The sequence below is a fragment of the Mirounga angustirostris genome, unplaced genomic scaffold (assembly GCF_029215605.1).
Source record: "Mirounga angustirostris isolate CCGP_5_RB_7025 unplaced genomic scaffold, mMirAng1.0.hap1 SCAF_3, whole genome shotgun sequence".
Classification (NCBI taxonomy): domain Eukaryota; kingdom Metazoa; phylum Chordata; class Mammalia; order Carnivora; family Phocidae; genus Mirounga; species Mirounga angustirostris.
The window spans coordinates 55,854,908-55,872,582 of NW_026991711.1; the positions used below are offsets into that span (position 1 = coordinate 55,854,908).

Consider the following 17,675-nt stretch of genomic DNA (forward strand, 5'->3'; position numbering starts at 1 on the left):
GAGCCACCCAGGTGCCCCTCAAGTGTCTTTTTTTATTTTTTTAAGATTTTATTTATTTATTTGACAGAGAGAGACACAGTGAGAGAGGGAACACAAGCAGGGGAAGTGGGAGAAGGAGAAGCAGGCTTCCCACCGAGCAGGGAGCCCGATGCGGGGCTCGATCCCAGGACCCTGGGATCATAACCTGAGCCGAAGGCAGACCCTAACGACTGAGCCACCCAGGCATCCCTCAAGTGTCTTTTTTAAGATGGGAGAAATAACAGTAAGTTTCTATGATTCTGGGAATTACCCATCAGAGAGAGAGAGAGAGAGAAAAAAAATCATGCAAGAGAGAGAGGGAAGATTTGCTGGAGCAAATGTCTTAAATAGGTAAGAAAGAATGAGCTCTAGTAAACAAGTGGGGGGGGACTTGTCCTGGTCAAGGAACAGAGACAGCTCATCCACAAAGACAGGAGACAAAGCAGAGTAGATGGTCACAGGTGCTGGAAGGTGGGCCTGTGCAAGTTCTTCTGACTGCCTCTATTTCCAAAATGAATGAGTTTGGGGAAGAAGCTATGGAAGGGCTGTAAAGAAAGGAGAGTGTATGAAATAGCTGGCTAGGGATTTGGAAGAGAGGCTGCTTGAGGGGCATTTGGTATGATGCCTGAGCAACATTAATGGCTAGTGATTACACTTTAGGAAAATCTTTTTCTTTTAATTTTTTAACGTTGCACTTTGAAATCATTTCAGAATTACAAAAAAGGTGCAAAAATAGTTCAAAGAATTCCCATATGCCCTTCGCCCAACCTCCTTAAATGCTAACATCTTAAATAACCACAGTACAACCAGCAATATCAGGAAATTAGCATTGATACACCACTACTAACTAAACTACAGACCTTTTTCAAATTTAGCACACTGTCTTATTAATGTTCTTTTTCTGGAGTAGGACCCAGTCCATGATCCCAGAGTCCATTTAGTTGTGATGTCTCATTCGTCCTCTATAACCCGGGATATTTCCCCAGTCTGTCTTTCAACACCTGGACCCTTTAGAAAAAGCTAGTCATAGAATGTCCCTCAGTTTGGGCTTGTCTGTCTCCTCACAATTAAATCAGGTATGCATTTTTGGCAGTAACGCCACGTAAGTGATGTGTCCTTTTTAGTGCATCGTATCATGGAGCACCTGATGTCTGTTTAGGTATAACCTAAAACAGCTGCCTGTATCATTAAAGAGAAAGGTTAACTGCTTCGATAGATTTTCAGTGTAGATCAAGACAAGCAATTATAGAAGAGGATGTTTGATGACTTCCAAAGGAGAATAACAGCCCTGATTCTAAAGTTTTGTGGCACTGATTAATTTATACCTAGCTTTTGTGGAATTATTTGCGCATACTTCTGGGAAATACTTCTTAAATCAATTTTTGTCCCTCTAGACTTATATACAAGTGTACAAGTACCAACAAATACTTAGGGGGCCAATATCTGGTCCAAAACCTGAACCCCTGGTGTTGCTACAGGTTATAGGGAAAATAAAAGATGTGTCAAATATCTAATTAAAACATTCTAGCGACTCCACGAAAAGTCCAAGGTTTTCTCACGTGAAATTCAAAATATGACTAAATATTCTGAACTTCCGATATAGTAGATGTCCCTAATGAAACATTTTTCTTACAGTGGGATCTTGAACTACACTGTGGTCTCAGCTATCTATTTTCAAAGACATGGAGGCCTGAGCTGAGATAGAAAATATGCAACACAAATTAGGGGATCAGGTATTTAAATTTGCCCGAGTTTCAACTTGTGTGGCCAGATCAAGCCACTGGAGCAAAAAAGTTAGGAGCACATGCTCTGGAGTTACCAAGGCTTGGATTCCAAACCTGGTTCCTGGGTTTATGATCTTTGTAAGTTTGGATGAGCTTCTTAATTCCTGTAAGCCTGTTTCTTCATCAAAATAAGTAAACAGCACGCACATCCTAGCATAGTTCCAAGACATACGTGAGAAGATGCATGGGGAGCGCTTAGCATAATGACCAATACACAGCATCCGCACCAAAAGCGCCAGTATTCATACTTAACAAAATGATTTTTATTATAGTTACTGTTATTATTAATCACCTTTCTGTGCTTCATTTTACATTTTAACTGTAACTGTGAAATGAGGGGAGTCAACTAGACCAGAATTTCTCTAACATGAATGAATATCTGGGAAAATGATCCCAGACTTCCAGAGTTGTCTTTAACTATTTCCGTTACAATAAGCAAGCATAAAACTTGGTATAAACTGCTAATGCACTCAGATCCTACCTATAAATAAAAAAATTAGCTTAAAAATTAAATTCAAAACAAAAACGACAATATTGTAGTACGTCTTTGAATGAGAAGAGCGGTGATTTTCTGGAATTAAATCACCCGCTGCCCTGTGAGTGGGGCGTCGATTCCCGCGGGCGCAGGTTATTCCGTTCACTGCCAGTGCTACCTACTGTGTTCTCCAGGAGATCAATTCTTCACTTCTCTTGCTTTTGAACTACTGCAGCCCACAGTGGCATCATTTGGCCTTCATGTTGCACAAACTCATGATTTATTTGGAGCTGGTTCTTTTCTCACTAGCCCTTGGAAATTAAGGGAGTGACTTGCCGTCAATTCCAGATTCATCTCTTAATGCAGATCCGGGAGATGCCCAGCTCCAAATCTTTCAGGGGCTCTCTACTGCTTCCGAATCCTGAGATCTGGCAATGGTAGCCTTCCCTAACCAGCTTCTTCTCTAGTCAAACTAGGACACCTGCTGCCACAGCCTGAATGTCTATGTGCCCTCAGATTTTGTATGTACAAACCTAATCCCCAGAGTGATGATACTGGGAGATGGGGCCCTTGGGAGGTGATTAGGTCATGAGGGTGGAGCCCCCATGAAAGAGACTGGTGCTTTTAAAAGAGGTCCCAGAGAGCTCCCTTGCCCCCCTACTTTCCCGGCCAGGGTGCGGATTTTCTAGTTTCAGAGACAGGATCTCGGTTTTGAGGCTCTCAACACTATGCAGCGTATTTTACTTCAGTTCTCTGCCCGCTGCAGACCAGAGAGTTCTTCCCCACTTCTCATGTAGGTGGTACAATCCCCGTGCCTGGCCCCCTAAAAGCCCACGTCCAAATGGGACATCTCTGTGGATTGCCATGGCTTCATTCTGACCAGACTTCACTGCCATTGAGTTCTTTTTCTTTCCAACACGAGGATTTATTTCCCTTTCTGTTTATCTCCGCTACATTTTTTTTTTAAAGATTTTATTTATTTATTTGAGAGAGAGAGAGAGAGAGCACAAGTCGGGGTAGAAGGAGAAGCAGGCTCCCTGCCGAGCAGAGAGCCCGATGCGGGACTTGATCCCAGGACTTTGGGATCCTGAGTCGAAGACAGACACATAACGGACTGAGCCACCCAGGCGCCCCTCAGCTACATATTTTATCTGACATTTCTATGTATTTGGGATGGGTAGGAGGCTGTCCACCTCAGCGCTGGCAGCCACATAAAAACTGTAATTCCTAGCATCGATTTCTAACCAATTAAACAAACTACACATGCTCAAGTATAAAACAACTTTATGGGGCGCCTGAGTGGCTCAGTTGGTTAAGCGACTGCCTTCGGCTCAGGTCATGATCCTGGAGTCCCGGGATCGAGTCCCGCATCGGGCTCCCTGCTCGGCAGGGAGTCTGCTTCTCCCTCTGACCCTCTTCCCTCTCATGCTCTCTGTCTCTCATTCTCTCTGTCTCAAATAAATAAATAAAATCTTTTAAAAAAAAAAAGAAAATATTAAAAAAATAACTTTATGACTTCATATAATGTACATATATACACATACACATATATACATGTATAAATAAATATGTATGTATTTTATAACTTTATGGCTGTTCATATGATACATGTATAGATATATAAATACCTATATATGTATGTATTTTTTAAGAGCACAAGTTCCATTTTAGTATAATTTAGCAACAAAGTCACTGTTACATACAATTACAATAATAATGGTCATGGTGTGACATTCGATTTCTACTATTAGGTTCTGAATTGTCATTGAGAAAAATAAAAACTTGACGTTACTGAGCATTTTTAATACTCCAGGCACCATGTTAAAGCACTTCAAGGACATTCGCACTGAATTTTCACAGCTCTTTATGGGATAGGTGCCGTTATTGTCCCAATTTTACAGATGTAGATATTAAAGCTTAGAGGGTTGAGTAACTTGACCAAAGTCATTCATCTAGTAAATGGTGAGGCCAGCACTCAAATCGTGTCTGTTTGGCTTTAGGGCCCAAATACGTAACCACTTTACCTCTCATCTTAAATAGCCAAGGTAGGCAAACTGGGTATCTTAGTTATCCATAATATACAAAGATACCTTAAAAATCATTAGGAGGGAATAATAAACACTACAATGTAAAAATAGGCAAGAGACTAGGATAAATCATTTACAATAAATTATAAAGAGAGGAATAAGATGTTTAAGCTCATTAATGATCAAACACAAATTAAAATAATTTATTTTCTACCTGTCAGAAGAAGATTAAAAAATGATTAATTCCCAGGATGAGTTAGCTCCCATGAAGGGAAATACACACACACAGTTGGTGGGAACTTAAATCAGGATTTCTAGAAGACGAACAGGGGATTATTTTATCAAAAAGCTTTAAAATGCTTATGTCAGGGGTGCCTGGGTGGCTCAGTTGGGCGAGTATCTGACTTTGGCTCAGGTCATGATCTCAGCGTCCTGGGGTCCCCATGTCTGGCTCTGTACTCAGCGGGGGAATCTGCTTATCGCTCTCCTTCTCCCTCTGCCCTCTCCACCCCCCAGCTTGTGATCTCTCATCTCAAATAAATAAAATCTTTTTAAAAAACCTAAAATAAAATAAAATAAAATGCTCATGCCACATGGAAAAAAATTCTTACATTTTTGAAAGAAACAATAAGGTTATAAAATAGCAATGAAACAATATTTTTAAATTAAAATATATATGTGAGTACATATATATGTGTATGTATATAAAATGCTTTTAGTTTTATATATTATATCAAAATGTTAACAATAGTTATCCCTATATGAAAAGGACTAGAGGAAATTTTTCTTTTTTTATTTATTTGTATAATTGATTTTCCTACAATAAACACGTACTAGTTTCATGACTTCTAGTTCAGTATTTCTTAACAATACCTGGGCAGATTGAAAAAGCAGGGTTCTGAGCCTGTACAATCAAAGGCTGGATTGGAAAGAGTAAAATGGGTCTATAAATATGGTCCCATAGGATGTCTAAGATAAAATAAAATAAATGAAAAAAACTGAGCCACCAAATAATATAGACACTGTAATCTCTAATTAAAAATTATATATAATTATATATTTTAAATTATTAATATATATGAAATTATATATATTGGTTATATATTATATATTAATTGTATATTAGTTATATTATATAATAAATATAATGGTTTGGGGAGAAGACATTTAGTTTCTACACTTTTCTATTATTTTTTCCCAATAAGCATTAATTACCTTGATATTGAAACACTCAATTAAAAATATGAAAGTTGAAGGAGGAGCTGATCAAAATTCATAAAGCACACACGTTTTGGTTCATTAAATTGAGGAAATACTAAACTCAGTGTTAACATCCACCAAGCTTAACAGATAATAATTATTTAATAGCAAATAAAATCACCCAGTCGAGTACTTGAAAATCAAATAGACTTAAAGACATTCTTACTCCAAGACTGGTCTATGTGGGAAATGTCAGGATATTCAATATTTGGCTACATTTATGATTATTGATCAACAATTGCTCCTGAATAGAAATTAGTAACAGGATCATAGAGCAGGAGTATGGAAAGAGCATTAAAGGTGAGGAAATTGAGCTTCACAGAAGTTAGCCACCTGAGGTGACATAGTCCTCTGAGTCCCAGTTCAGTTTGAGAAACTTCCTAGATTGAAAACACAGACAATCCCAACAACTCTCTCGGATCTTCCATTGGAGATTCAGACTAGAGCTGTCCTGAAGTGACTCAGTAATGATACTTCTTATAGAGACTTCATGATCACACACTCAGGAAACACACCCATTGTTTAAAAACAAACAGTATAAAACTGCTATAAAGGGCATATAAGGTGTCAGGAGACAGGATCTTGATCTTCTCTCTCTCATTAGGGCTATGTGATCTCTCTGGTACCAACTTCCTCTGCTGCACCCTGACCCCATCCAAAGTCTGTCGCTTGTACTTCAGACAGGTGCCTGTCATCCCGATATGGTGCCTGTCAGCTCTCCTGGGGGGCCTCAGCCCAGGCCCCCGACAGACAGACGGGGAATGGGACCGTCCTTCTCCTCCCTGCCCCGGGGACTCCTGCCCCCATCCCCCCTGTCCCTCCTGCCCTCTGCCCCTCAGCAGCAGCTTTGCTGGGCCTGGGTCCTCTGACACAGTGGACTCTCCTGGCCTCTTGGCTTTGTGTCCCCAGTGGCTCTCCCCATGGCGGGGGGCGAACCACCGCCTGGCTCCTCCAGCGTTGGGGCCTAAGCGCGCTGCATCTGGACCTCCTGGCACCCCTGGAGCACTCCAGGTCGTCCCTCACTTACCATTCCCAGCCACCACCCTGCGGTCGGCGCTGCTGGTGGAGCGTCAGAGGTGTCTTGCTGGGGAGACATATGCCTCCCCTTTTGGGGTTGGGTGCCTCCTCGTCCCACTGTACCAGGTGGACTTACTTGGCAGGGCCAGGCATTACCTTTGCAGGGTTGCAGGCCGGGGACTCAGCGATGGTGGAGGACTGAGCCAGCCACATGGTGCTTGGCCATCTGAGGGCTACCATTTTGCCCATATGCGTGTGCTTTGGTTCCCTTACTTGTTCTTACTAGAATGGTGCCTGTTTGTCTTTGTGAGGATGTTTCAAAAGGACAGAGGTCATTTGGGAGAGGTCTGGAGGTCAAGCAGGAGGTGAAGTCCTTCCTTCCATCTGAGCCAGAGCCCTTCCCTTATGTGACTCCTTTATCCTCCAGCCAGCTCATGTCAATAACTCATGGAAAATTCTGGGCTCTTAAAATCCACACCTCCACTACTGTAGGACATCCTTGCAGCATTTGAAGCTCTCAGCTTCTACACCTTATGGAAAACACTTCATTTTCAAAATGACTTTTTCTCCTTGAAAATAAGGGTCAATAAGTGAGATATATGTATTAAGAAACACTCTGGGCCAAGTCTAGTCGTCAAGTGTGGGTCTAAAAAGCACAATGCTCTAATTCATCACAGCTTGTTTTATAGGAGATTAGCAAAACCGGCCCTTCCGGTTCCTAACTAAATAATCTCTACTAAGAAAATGGTGGCAAGCCAGAACTGTTATATTAATGGATCCACTTTCAATCACTGTGGTCAATCACTTTAGCTCCTCACTGACCCCATTAGTGCCATCTCCCTTTTACCTTCACTGGGGACACCAAGGGTCTCACAACTATGTACTGAGAATAACCAGAGTAAGTGTGCAGGATGAGATGCTTTTTTCTCCTCCCAAGTAGGATCACTTGGGTAAAGTGATACACCAAGTTGGACAAATCCACTGGAAGCAATCCCTTTTAATGCCATGAGTCTGGGCTTGGGAAAAGGGGCAAGGAAGGAGGGAACATTCTGGTTTCTTTAGCTCCTGCTGAAAGGAGTGACGACTAGAGGTATCTCCTTATGGGTCTGATTCCGGGTAGGTTGGTAAGTGAACGGGTGTGTGGGGTTCCTGAGCATAAGGAAGGGACCCCCATCAGCAATGGCATGCAAAATTCCCATGGCTCAGAGCAAGGTGCCATCCAGTGAGAAGCAGGACCATAGACTAAGTCTCATCTTGTTTGGTGGTATGCATGCAAATCTCTTGTAGTTACAGAACTTTTTCTTTAAAGCAAGTCTTCCAACCAAGTACTAACCAGGCAGCAGAGCCACATTAATATATCAAACAGATAAAAGTGTAGGTGTTCTGCTGGAATTGCAGTGGGGGGAAGAGTAAAGAATCACAATCTGTCTTCCCCATGGCTCCTGACTGGAGCTGGACACCACATCTCCTTCCCTGGGAGGATATTGCTTCCCTAGCATAACTGGTGGAGGAAATGAAGCCACTTTCTCCATGCCACCAAAGCAGGTCACTCCTGGGACAGGGGGAGGAGAGAGGCAATGTCCAGGAACTCCTTCATTTCAACCCTGATAAAGTCTCTGACATCAGAACATAAGGGTGGGGGATTGAGACTGTTGTAAATCCTGAAGGGCTGTCAAGAGCATGCTAGATTCACTATGATGCTGAGATGGCAGGCCCGCGTTCTACTCGTCCAGCTGTGGTCTAAGAAATGCAAGTTCCTCATCAACACAGAGAATATGATGCACCCATCACATGTCCAGGCAATCTGTGCTCTTCCCTACCCTGGTCCCCACATACCATTTTAGCCTCCTTACACTTAAGAATAAAATACACATATGCGTAGTCAGGGTTGTGAGCATAAAGCAGAATGATGGTTTGAAGAGCAAAGCCATTGTGTTTACTGATTAAGGTCATAAATCGCTATGTGTCTTAGAATGAAGAGTGTCATCACACTGTTTAAGGTCATAAATTGCTATGTGTCTTAGAATGAAGAGTGTCATCACAAAGCATTTCCGCTCACCTCTGATTCTAAAAATGCTACATGTCTTTTTTTGAGGACTAAACAGAGGGCAGGCAGCTCATACACCTTATGGGGATGGGACACATTCCTTATAAATTTAGGACTAAATCCCTGCTGGTTCCAAGGACTCAGTAGATGAACGTGCACATGAGAAAACACCTGGGAAGGATTCTGTGCTTTTGGAACACCTTTCCCTCTAGCCATTCGAAGGAGGGTCACATTGCAGCCCCTTTGCCTTTTCCACCTCTGTTAGGCTCACCAGCTAGCTGGCCCTGAGGATGTTGACAACAAGGCGGCTTTCATCCTTGGGTCACTGGTTGAGATTCACTATGGATCATTGCTGACAGCAGTTTGCAGACTCAACTCACATGGAGGACGAAACAAGGTCTCCTTACTTACATCACTGACTTGGACACTTTCAGGTACAAGCTGTCCCACACACAGGTCCTCTGCAGCCCACAGGGGCTGTGACAGAACGGAAGAACCTGCCTACAGCATGCATTTGTTTTACAATCCGAGAGCCGCAGGTGAGGTTCTCTGCCATGCCCGAGACGGTAGCAAACAAGGTGTGATATTTTATGGGTTCATGCCCAGGATTCACCTATCATCAACTATTATCACATAAAGCAGGGACAATGCAGACAGGACACCTGGGCCATTTGTTTTCTAACAATTAGCATCTAAGGAGGACTCACTGTATGCAGCACAAAACTGAGTCCTTGACACAGATTATTGCTTTAAATCCTGACGATACCCTGCGTTAGGTACCATCTTACCCCAAGTTCAAAGGTGAGGAAACCAAAGGGGCTTAAAGAGGTTCAGCAGCTCGTCCAAGCGCAGAGAGCTAAGAAAGGGCAGCCAGGGATTTGAACTCTGCTGAGCTGAGTGAGCTATGTTATGCAGCCTTTGATTGAAATTTGATGCAGATACTAGAATGTTCAATTAGCATGATAATTGTGGAGTAAGATAAAACAAAATCAAAGCTAAGAATAGTGCCTTCCACAGAGTAAGTAATCAACGTTGACATTTCATCATTCACAGCACCAAAGGCAAGGTTGCTTAGTCAACCTAACATTAAGGAAACAAATATTTTTTACCTTTTTTTTGGTGAAGGACACAAGTCACACAATATACATAGATATCTAATATCTGCTGGGTGCAGACCAACAGTCTAAAACCATCACTAAAGCAAAGGAAATACACAACTGTTTCCAAGTACTTGGGGTAGTGTAAATAAATAATGTTATCCTACCCAAACAACATAATAAAAGTTAAAAAATTTTAAAAACCTCAAGTAGTTAGGGGCACCTGGGTGGCTCAGTTGGTTAGGCGACTGCCTTCAGCTCAGTTCATGATCCTGGAGTCCCAGGATCGAGTCCCGCATAGGGCTCCCTGCTTGGCGGGGAGTCTGCTTCTCCCTCTGACCCTCCCCCCTCTCATGTGCTCTCTCTCAAATAAATAAATAAATAAATAAATAAATAAATAAATAAATAAATCTAAAAAAAAAAAAAAACCCTCAAGTAGTTATAGATAAGTAATGCCTCTGAAAATGATTTAAAAATTCATTTCAATGTCTAAAATTATAAATTCTCAAACAAATCATTATAAGTTATCTTAATAAAGCTTGAAGTTTAGCACCTACAAAGTATCTTATGCATAGTAGGTTTCCAATAAATCATTCTGGAATGAATGAGTGAATTCATGAATATGCTTTTAAAAACAGACACTGTCCTTTCATTATGTTTAGGATATTTTTTTTTAAGATCTTTTTTTTAATTCTATGATGCAGGTTGCATGATATTTTCTTATTAACAATTTTTAAATCATTTCCTTAGTAATGATTTTTTTTCTTTAAAGGAATCTCAGGATCAATCTCTACTTCAAAGGAAAGGAAATAACTATCATCCTGAAAAACAAAAAGAAATAACTAAATAACTGGCCAGAAATAATTAAAATAATTAAGAACAGAAATGAAGTTTTCAGATATGAGAGCGGTAAAAAGAAAAGCAGCTTCAAAATATCTTTATTACCATTTAAGAAAATATAAACCTGTTCTCTATGTAGCATAATGAAAACACACGAAATGTATAAATTTAAGCCACTGTGACTGGTGAAGAGTGAAGACATTTCCCAGTACTGTATACATAATTGAATAGATAAATTCAGACCAAGATAATACTTCTTTCTCAAAAGCATTGTGGTGCCCTGGGTTATTGTGGGGACTCAACAGTTTAACCAATGTGCACTCAAAAATAACTCTTCATTTTTAAAAAGAACTTCTAAAAGACTAATATGAGCATAAAAATACAAATTACTGCAGTTATCTCTTTACAGTAAAATGTTAGATTAAATCTACACTGACGAAACTGTTCAGTAAACCTATTATGTTTAAAAGGAAAGAGGAGAGAGGTATATGGAAAATAGTAAAGATTTCTAGCGACAATTTCTATACCTTTCCTTCAGAGCTGTGCCCTTTCACCAACAGGCAAATCTGAGATTCCCCAAGTATTCCCCAGGCATTAGGAAAATCAATAGCATTACCTTTGGGTGCCTAAGGTTGCTTTTGAATAAGCTTTTATCTCATTTTAGCAACAGTTTTTTTAAAAAGCACAAAAACACAGGACGTATATAACCTTGGCTCACCATTACTCTGCCTTCCTTAATACAATCTGCTAAAAGAGCCAAAGTGTTGTGGTTCAATTTCACAAGCTTCATCTCATGGTTCTGCCAAACTGCAAAGCTAATGGGACAAATTAATAGGCTGACTATACTGTACAACAGGTAAAATAGACCCTTAAAATCAAAGACAGAGCTACAGTCCTTAAGGAGACACGCTTTTTTTTTAAAGGAAAAAAAAATGAGGTAGTAACATTTTCAAAAATAGTAAAAAAAAATTTAAATAAGTAATATAAAATAGTAAAATAATCCAAATTGAATGTGATTTGTGCTTTCTAAATCCAGCCTGCATTTGTACATCATTTCCATATTAAACAGCCCGAGGTTCTGCCTGGTACTTGCTAGAAGAAATCTGCAGGGAATGAAGCCTGGTGCCTGATTCCACATGTGACAAAGCATTTTTAAAAAAATTACTGATAAGCATATTGCCTGGATTGTGACCATGCGACACTAAGCACAAATTTTAAAGCCAAGCACTGGTCAGTAAAACTGTATCTCAGTAGTTCTCATGGTTCCAACAACTTTTAAGAACATAGGAACCTGGGCTGGGTGGCTCAGTCGTTAAGCATCTGCCTTCGGCTCGGGTCATGATCCCAGGGTCCTGGGATCGAGTCCCACATCGGGCTCCCTGCTCGGCAGGAGGCCTGCTTCTCCCTCTTCCACTCCCCCTGCTTGTGTTTCTGCTCTCGCTAGATCTCTCTCTGTCAAATAAATAAATAAAATCTTTAAAAAAAAAAAAAACATAGGAACCTGACTCAATTTAAATACTGGAACACAGATTAAGTATGTGAAATACACATTTTTATGCCTAAAAACAAACATTTTTCACACTTACAAAAGATGCACAACAAATATTATTTGAGACAAAACCTAGCAATCAGATCTGCCAATTGCTGTCAACTTTCTTGTCTTTCTGAGAGGCTAATCAATCTATGGAGTAGACATAGGCAAAAGAGGAATAAATCCATGGCAGCCGCCACAGTCTCATTGGGACCCGGGAATCCTACAAGGAAAAAGAAGCCACGTGCTAATAATACTCTAAAGAAAAACAAGCTGCATATTTCTCAGAGTCTGATGAATTACTTCTTTTACTTTTCTACTTTTTTCATTGACTGTTTTAAAATACAAGCTTGGGGGCGCCTGGGTGGCGCCTTAAGCGTCTGCCTTCGGCTCAGGTCATGGGATCGAGCCCCGCATCAGGCTCCCTGCTCCCCGGGGGGAAGCCTGCTTCTCCCTCTCCCACTCCCCCTGCTTGTGTTCCTTCTCTCGCTGTGTCTCTTTCTGGCAAATAAATAAAATCTTTAAAAAGTAAAATAAAATATATGCTTGCTCCTAAGGAGAAAAAAGGAAGACTTGGGTAGGGAGTAAATCTTAAAAGATCCCCAAAGCTAGGCAGGTTTATACAGAAGTCTTTCCTCTTCCAACACCTGTTAACTAAAGTTCCTACACTTGTACTTAAGGAAAAAAAAAGTGAGACTGGGAGGAAGCTCCATCTGCTTTACTTTCTGAGTTGGGATTTACACACCTACTGATGAGTTCTCTCTCGCACTCTTTCCCCCTCAAATCTTCAGAGAAAACATGCACATACACGCAAACACAGACGATGTACTGACCACTGTACGTACAGGTTCAACACCATGACAGAGGAGACAAGCCATACTACAATAATCAAAACAAATCACTGTTAACAGTGAGAAATGGGTTTCTTTTAAAGCCAGCTTGGACTCTTCATGTCCCTATTCCTACTCAGTTTCTCTTCATCCAGGAACTTGAAAGGAACAGAAAGACAAACAGTTTGCATTAAAGGAAGAGAAAGAAAACAGCATGATCGCTTTTCCGGGGTACTACAAAATCAGCAACGGGACCTGGCTGCGCCCAAGTGCAGCATTAAAGACTGCCAGCCCAGACCCTCAGATACGTCGTGTAATCAAGAAGAGTAAATAAATAATAGTGGTCATTGTCATTAAGAATGAAAATAGTAATAACGATTGTCACCACGGGGTTCCGTTCAGCAGCAGCACATGGAGCGGACTTCTCCTGCAGCCCCCACGGCGCGCAGCCTCCCCGCAGCAGGATGCCGCGGCGGAGAAAGGCCCGTGGGCTCCGCGCGCGCCGAGCCGTGGGGCGGGGCCGGCTCCGCGGGGTTCCTCGGGCACGCGCCCCGCCCGGCCCCGCCCTCCCCTCCAGCGCCTGCGAGGCCAGGGGGCTGGGCGGCAGTATCGGCTTCCGGTTGCTAGGGCCAGTCTCCGTGGCCTCTGGCCGCGCCTTGCCAGGGGACCAGGGTAACCTAGGTGCCTCTAGACCCACCACCTCCCTTGACCATTACCTCGCTGCCTGAATTCCGAGGCTAAGGGGAAAAGCCAGTTATTTTGAGAAGCAGCTGGTTGCCTTTGAGGGTAGTATAGGAGTCCAACCGATCTTCTCTGATAACGTGGAAGGAAAATTACCAGCATCGAGTGGACGTACTAACAGGGATCATACCTTGAGCGCTAGTGTGCAAAGTTATCTTTGGGGGACAAAACGGCCCATTTATGCAGCTCCAAAGCATCCCCTTCTGGACTGTCAACGGAATAGTGATGTGTCAGGCACTTTGATGTTGCCCTGAGAACTAAGCGCATGTTTAGGGGGTCCATCTTCTGGCATCATTTCTAAATAGTACTAATTGGAATAGAGATCCTGGAAAATCTAATTAGATTGAAGACAATCTTATTTTTTGATTAAATAGTATAACCCAACTAGTAGTGGTTGCAATTTATAACAAGTCACTGTTACAGAAAGAAAACAACTTACTTGTGAATACTTAGATATGGTGGGTCTTAAGAGGCTATCATGGAGGGATTTCCTTATCTTTTTGACCAAATCTTTTTCCAAATATGTAAAGTGATAACATTTTGAGGTAGAGAAAAAAAAATGAGTGTTATTTCTACTGTTCTGGAAAATCAGTATTTACTAGATGATCTAACATTGGCAGACTGAGCATTTTTGCTAACATGGGAAATTTTAGAATGATCCTGATTGGTAATAGTATATGTATTTTAAAATTCTGTGTTAATTATAAACCTAGATTTTATCTAGATTCTTTCTAGAAGTTTTAAAGAATTTTCTTTCTTATCCTCTCTTTTATAGGAATTCTGCTTGGACTCAGTACAATAAGTACAATATTAGCACAGAATGATTTTCACTAAGATGTAATCTAGATTCTAACGAATGATTTTTCAGCAACAATTCAAACATATTCAAAACGTTTTCAATTCTCACTTAACCAATAGCTATGAAAAACGTGCTTATTGTTAATTAAAATGGAAAACCACCCACAACTACTTCGAAGACCTTTACCTCCAAAATTCCCTAAGCTGCCTTTAAGTAAGAAGAAAGTCCATACAGGTATGTGTGTTAATCAGATATGTTATTAAGTTTATTTATTTTTCATAGAAATTTCTCAACCTGCACAGTTCAGAATCACAATAGTGAAAAAGACACTCACTAATAATCAGTAACTTACAAATGTTTGTTGTGAGATGATAACATCCAATTCAATTCTACAATTACAGTTGATCCTCATTGTTTGTGGATTCTATAGTGCAAATTTACCTAACTGCTAAAATTATTTCTAACCCCCAAGGCAGTACCCTGTGCTGTACTTTGTCTTTTTAACTCAATGATATATCATGAAGAACACTTCAGAGCCACAGAGAGAACTCTTTCTCCTGTTGTAATAGGTGACACTGTATGCAGGAGAGTGGCATATACGGTGACTCTTGGTCATTAGTGGATGAGTATGAGCAGGGCAGTGAAAACACGCGTTCCCAGCTGACGTCCAGCAAGGCATATGCTCTGCCTTCTTGTTTCAGCTCTCATACTGTAAACAACGGCCCCTTACTCAGTTTGTTTTCAGTCTTTTCTCAGTGCCATGTTTTTAATTTTTTTGTGCTTTTTGTTGGTGATTTTGCTGTCTAAAATAGCCCCCAGGCATAGTGTTCCAGTGCTGCCTTGTGTTCCTAAGCACGAAAAGGCTGTGATGTGCCTCACAGAGAAAAACATATGTATTGGCTAAGCTTCCTTCAAGTATGAGTTGCAGTGTTGTTGGCTGTTTGTTCAATATTAATGAATCAACAATATATATTAAAGTGTCTCTAAATAGAAACACGTATAATACAAGATTGTGTATTGATTGTTTGCTGATAATGTTGAGACCAGAGGCCTAGAGGAACCTAACCCTGTATTTTTCCTAGAAGCAACGACTCAGTGTTGGATAATTCAGTGTTCACTGAGATTTTTATAGAACAGAACTGTCAGGAATAACAAGAATCAACCATACTTCTGAGCACAGTGCTAGGAATTGGGGGTGCAATAGTGAGCAAAAGAGACCTTGTCCATCCTCTTCACTGGTTACCCTCTGGTTGGATAAAATAATCATATAAGTAAATGTAAAATTATCCTGTGATAAGTGCTATGAAGTGAAGATGAGCCTCTTGAATAACTATCACTTTATATAATACCCTTAATCCTCTATTTCCGTATGTGGTATCTATTGACTCCTCACTTGTAGCAATGATAAAATTAGCATATTTCCACTTCTTTCCCCTTTTCAGGGGAAAAATCTAAAATCAAATGGTTGAGTTGATTGTTTTTATTGTAATTTTAGTTGATATATTATTTTATAATGTATTTCCTTATTTTAGTGTCAACATTTATACTATGAAAATATGTGTAGTCTGTAACTTGATTTACAATGTTAAATTATTACCTTTGATTCACGGCTATTAAAGATATATAAATCAACATGCCATACAACCTCCAATTTCCTATCCTACTTTCCCTTTCAACTTTTGTTATATCATTTCTACATTTCTTTTGTGTTCTATATTTCTACATTTACAATCTGTTCTAGAACAATAATGCTGACACAGTTATGTGGATTTACTGCTCACTACCAGTTCTTTTGTTGTAGTTTTTTCATTCATCTTTTAGTTGAAGTTTATCTGCGAGTACAGGACTGATTAATTCTTTTTTTGTCAGGGAGGTGGGGGGGGGCTCTCCTGCTTTTTGGCACCTCAGAAGTTCTATGACCTTGACTGTTATCAATCCCATGTTTCCAAAGGCTCTTGGTAAAGTACTTTGCATTTAGTAGGTGTTCAAAATATTTGTTGAATGAATTCCTTAATACTTAAAACGACTCAAGTACAGTTTATAAAAATGAATATTCAAACACTGAAATAAAACCCTGAAATAAATACCTATAATTTGCCTACGATTCTAGATACTATAGGGAATTAATAACCTGAATGAGCTGGTGCTTGCCTTTCAGGACATTTTAAGACCTTTAATCAAGTTCTAAAGATGAGTTACACATAAAATCAGAACCTTAAATAACGCATAATATAAATAACGTTCTACAGATGAGTTACACATAAAATCAGAACCTTAAATAATGCATAAAATATAAGGCAGCATAGAATTTATGTCCAATTAATGGTACAGACGGTAGTTCATAGATATGAGAGAGCACTGGGGCTGGAATGGGGCTTGAACTAGGACTTGAGGAATTGGTAAAAGTGGAATGAAATCTGTTTTATAGAGGAGACCTGTGTCGTTTCTGATGACAGAGGAGAGTCTTTTGGAAAAGTAGAAATTTAATATATTGGAAAAAAAAATAAAAAGAAAAGAAATCATGGGGAAACGTATCAAAAACTAGGGAAGTATAGACTTGAAAAGATGATAGCATCTTCACTGAGAGGATTTCCCTAAGCACCTCTTCGCCCTCCACCCAGAGTACCTTCCTTTAAGCTCCGTTAGTATACCACGGTTACCCCTACCAAGCACTTATCATTCTCTGGTGTAATTGTTTTTGTTTTGTTTTGTTTTGTTTTGTTTTTTTGGTTTTTTTAGATTTTATTTGAGAGAGAGCACACACAAGCAGGGGGAGGGGCGGAGGGAGAGGGAAAAGCAGGCTGGGGGCCCCATGTGGGACTCCATCCCAGGACTCTGGGATGATGACCTGAGCCAAAGGCAGACGCTTAACCCACTGAGCCACCCAGGCGCCCCCCTCTGGTGTGACTGTTTACCTGCCTAGTTTCTATACTAAATTGTGAACTCTTGGCTGTTAGTAAGGTGTGTGCTGTGTGATTGTACCCACCACACTGTGTACATCTGGTACATGGTATGTGTCAAACGTTTATAGAATTAATGAGAACAGTAAGTGTGGGCTATATTAATAAAGAAAGATGGATTGAATAAGGTTTAAGGTAGACTTTGGAAAGAAGAAAATGATCTCCGTTTTTTCGTAAGAGAAGGTATTCCACGCAGTGTGATCAACCTAAGAAATGAAATCACACATAAGCAGTATGGGCTTTGTGTTC

General features: G+C 40.5%; 2 protein-coding genes across 3 annotated transcripts in view; one reads left to right on the top strand and one right to left on the bottom strand.

Moving 5' to 3' along the window:
* The window catches only part of LCP1 (lymphocyte cytosolic protein 1), an 83,995-nt gene extending 70,612 nt beyond the window's left edge, over positions 1–13,383 (bottom strand). Inside the window, exon 1 of one of the 2 annotated variants that reach the window (XM_045869460.3) lies at positions 13,312–13,383. The gene's annotated coding sequence lies outside the window, so the exon portion shown is untranslated. The remainder of the gene's footprint in view (positions 1–13,311) is intronic. The other variant, XM_064586095.1, reaches the window with a different exon arrangement.
* A 1,232-nt stretch (positions 13,384–14,615) lies between these two features.
* LRRC63 (leucine rich repeat containing 63) overlaps positions 14,616–17,675 on the top strand; it is a 46,679-nt gene continuing 43,619 nt past the window's right edge. The window contains exon 1 of the mRNA XM_045868560.1: positions 14,616–14,700. Within this exon, the coding sequence (XP_045724516.1) occupies positions 14,616–14,700 (85 nt within the window). The remainder of the gene's footprint in view (positions 14,701–17,675) is intronic.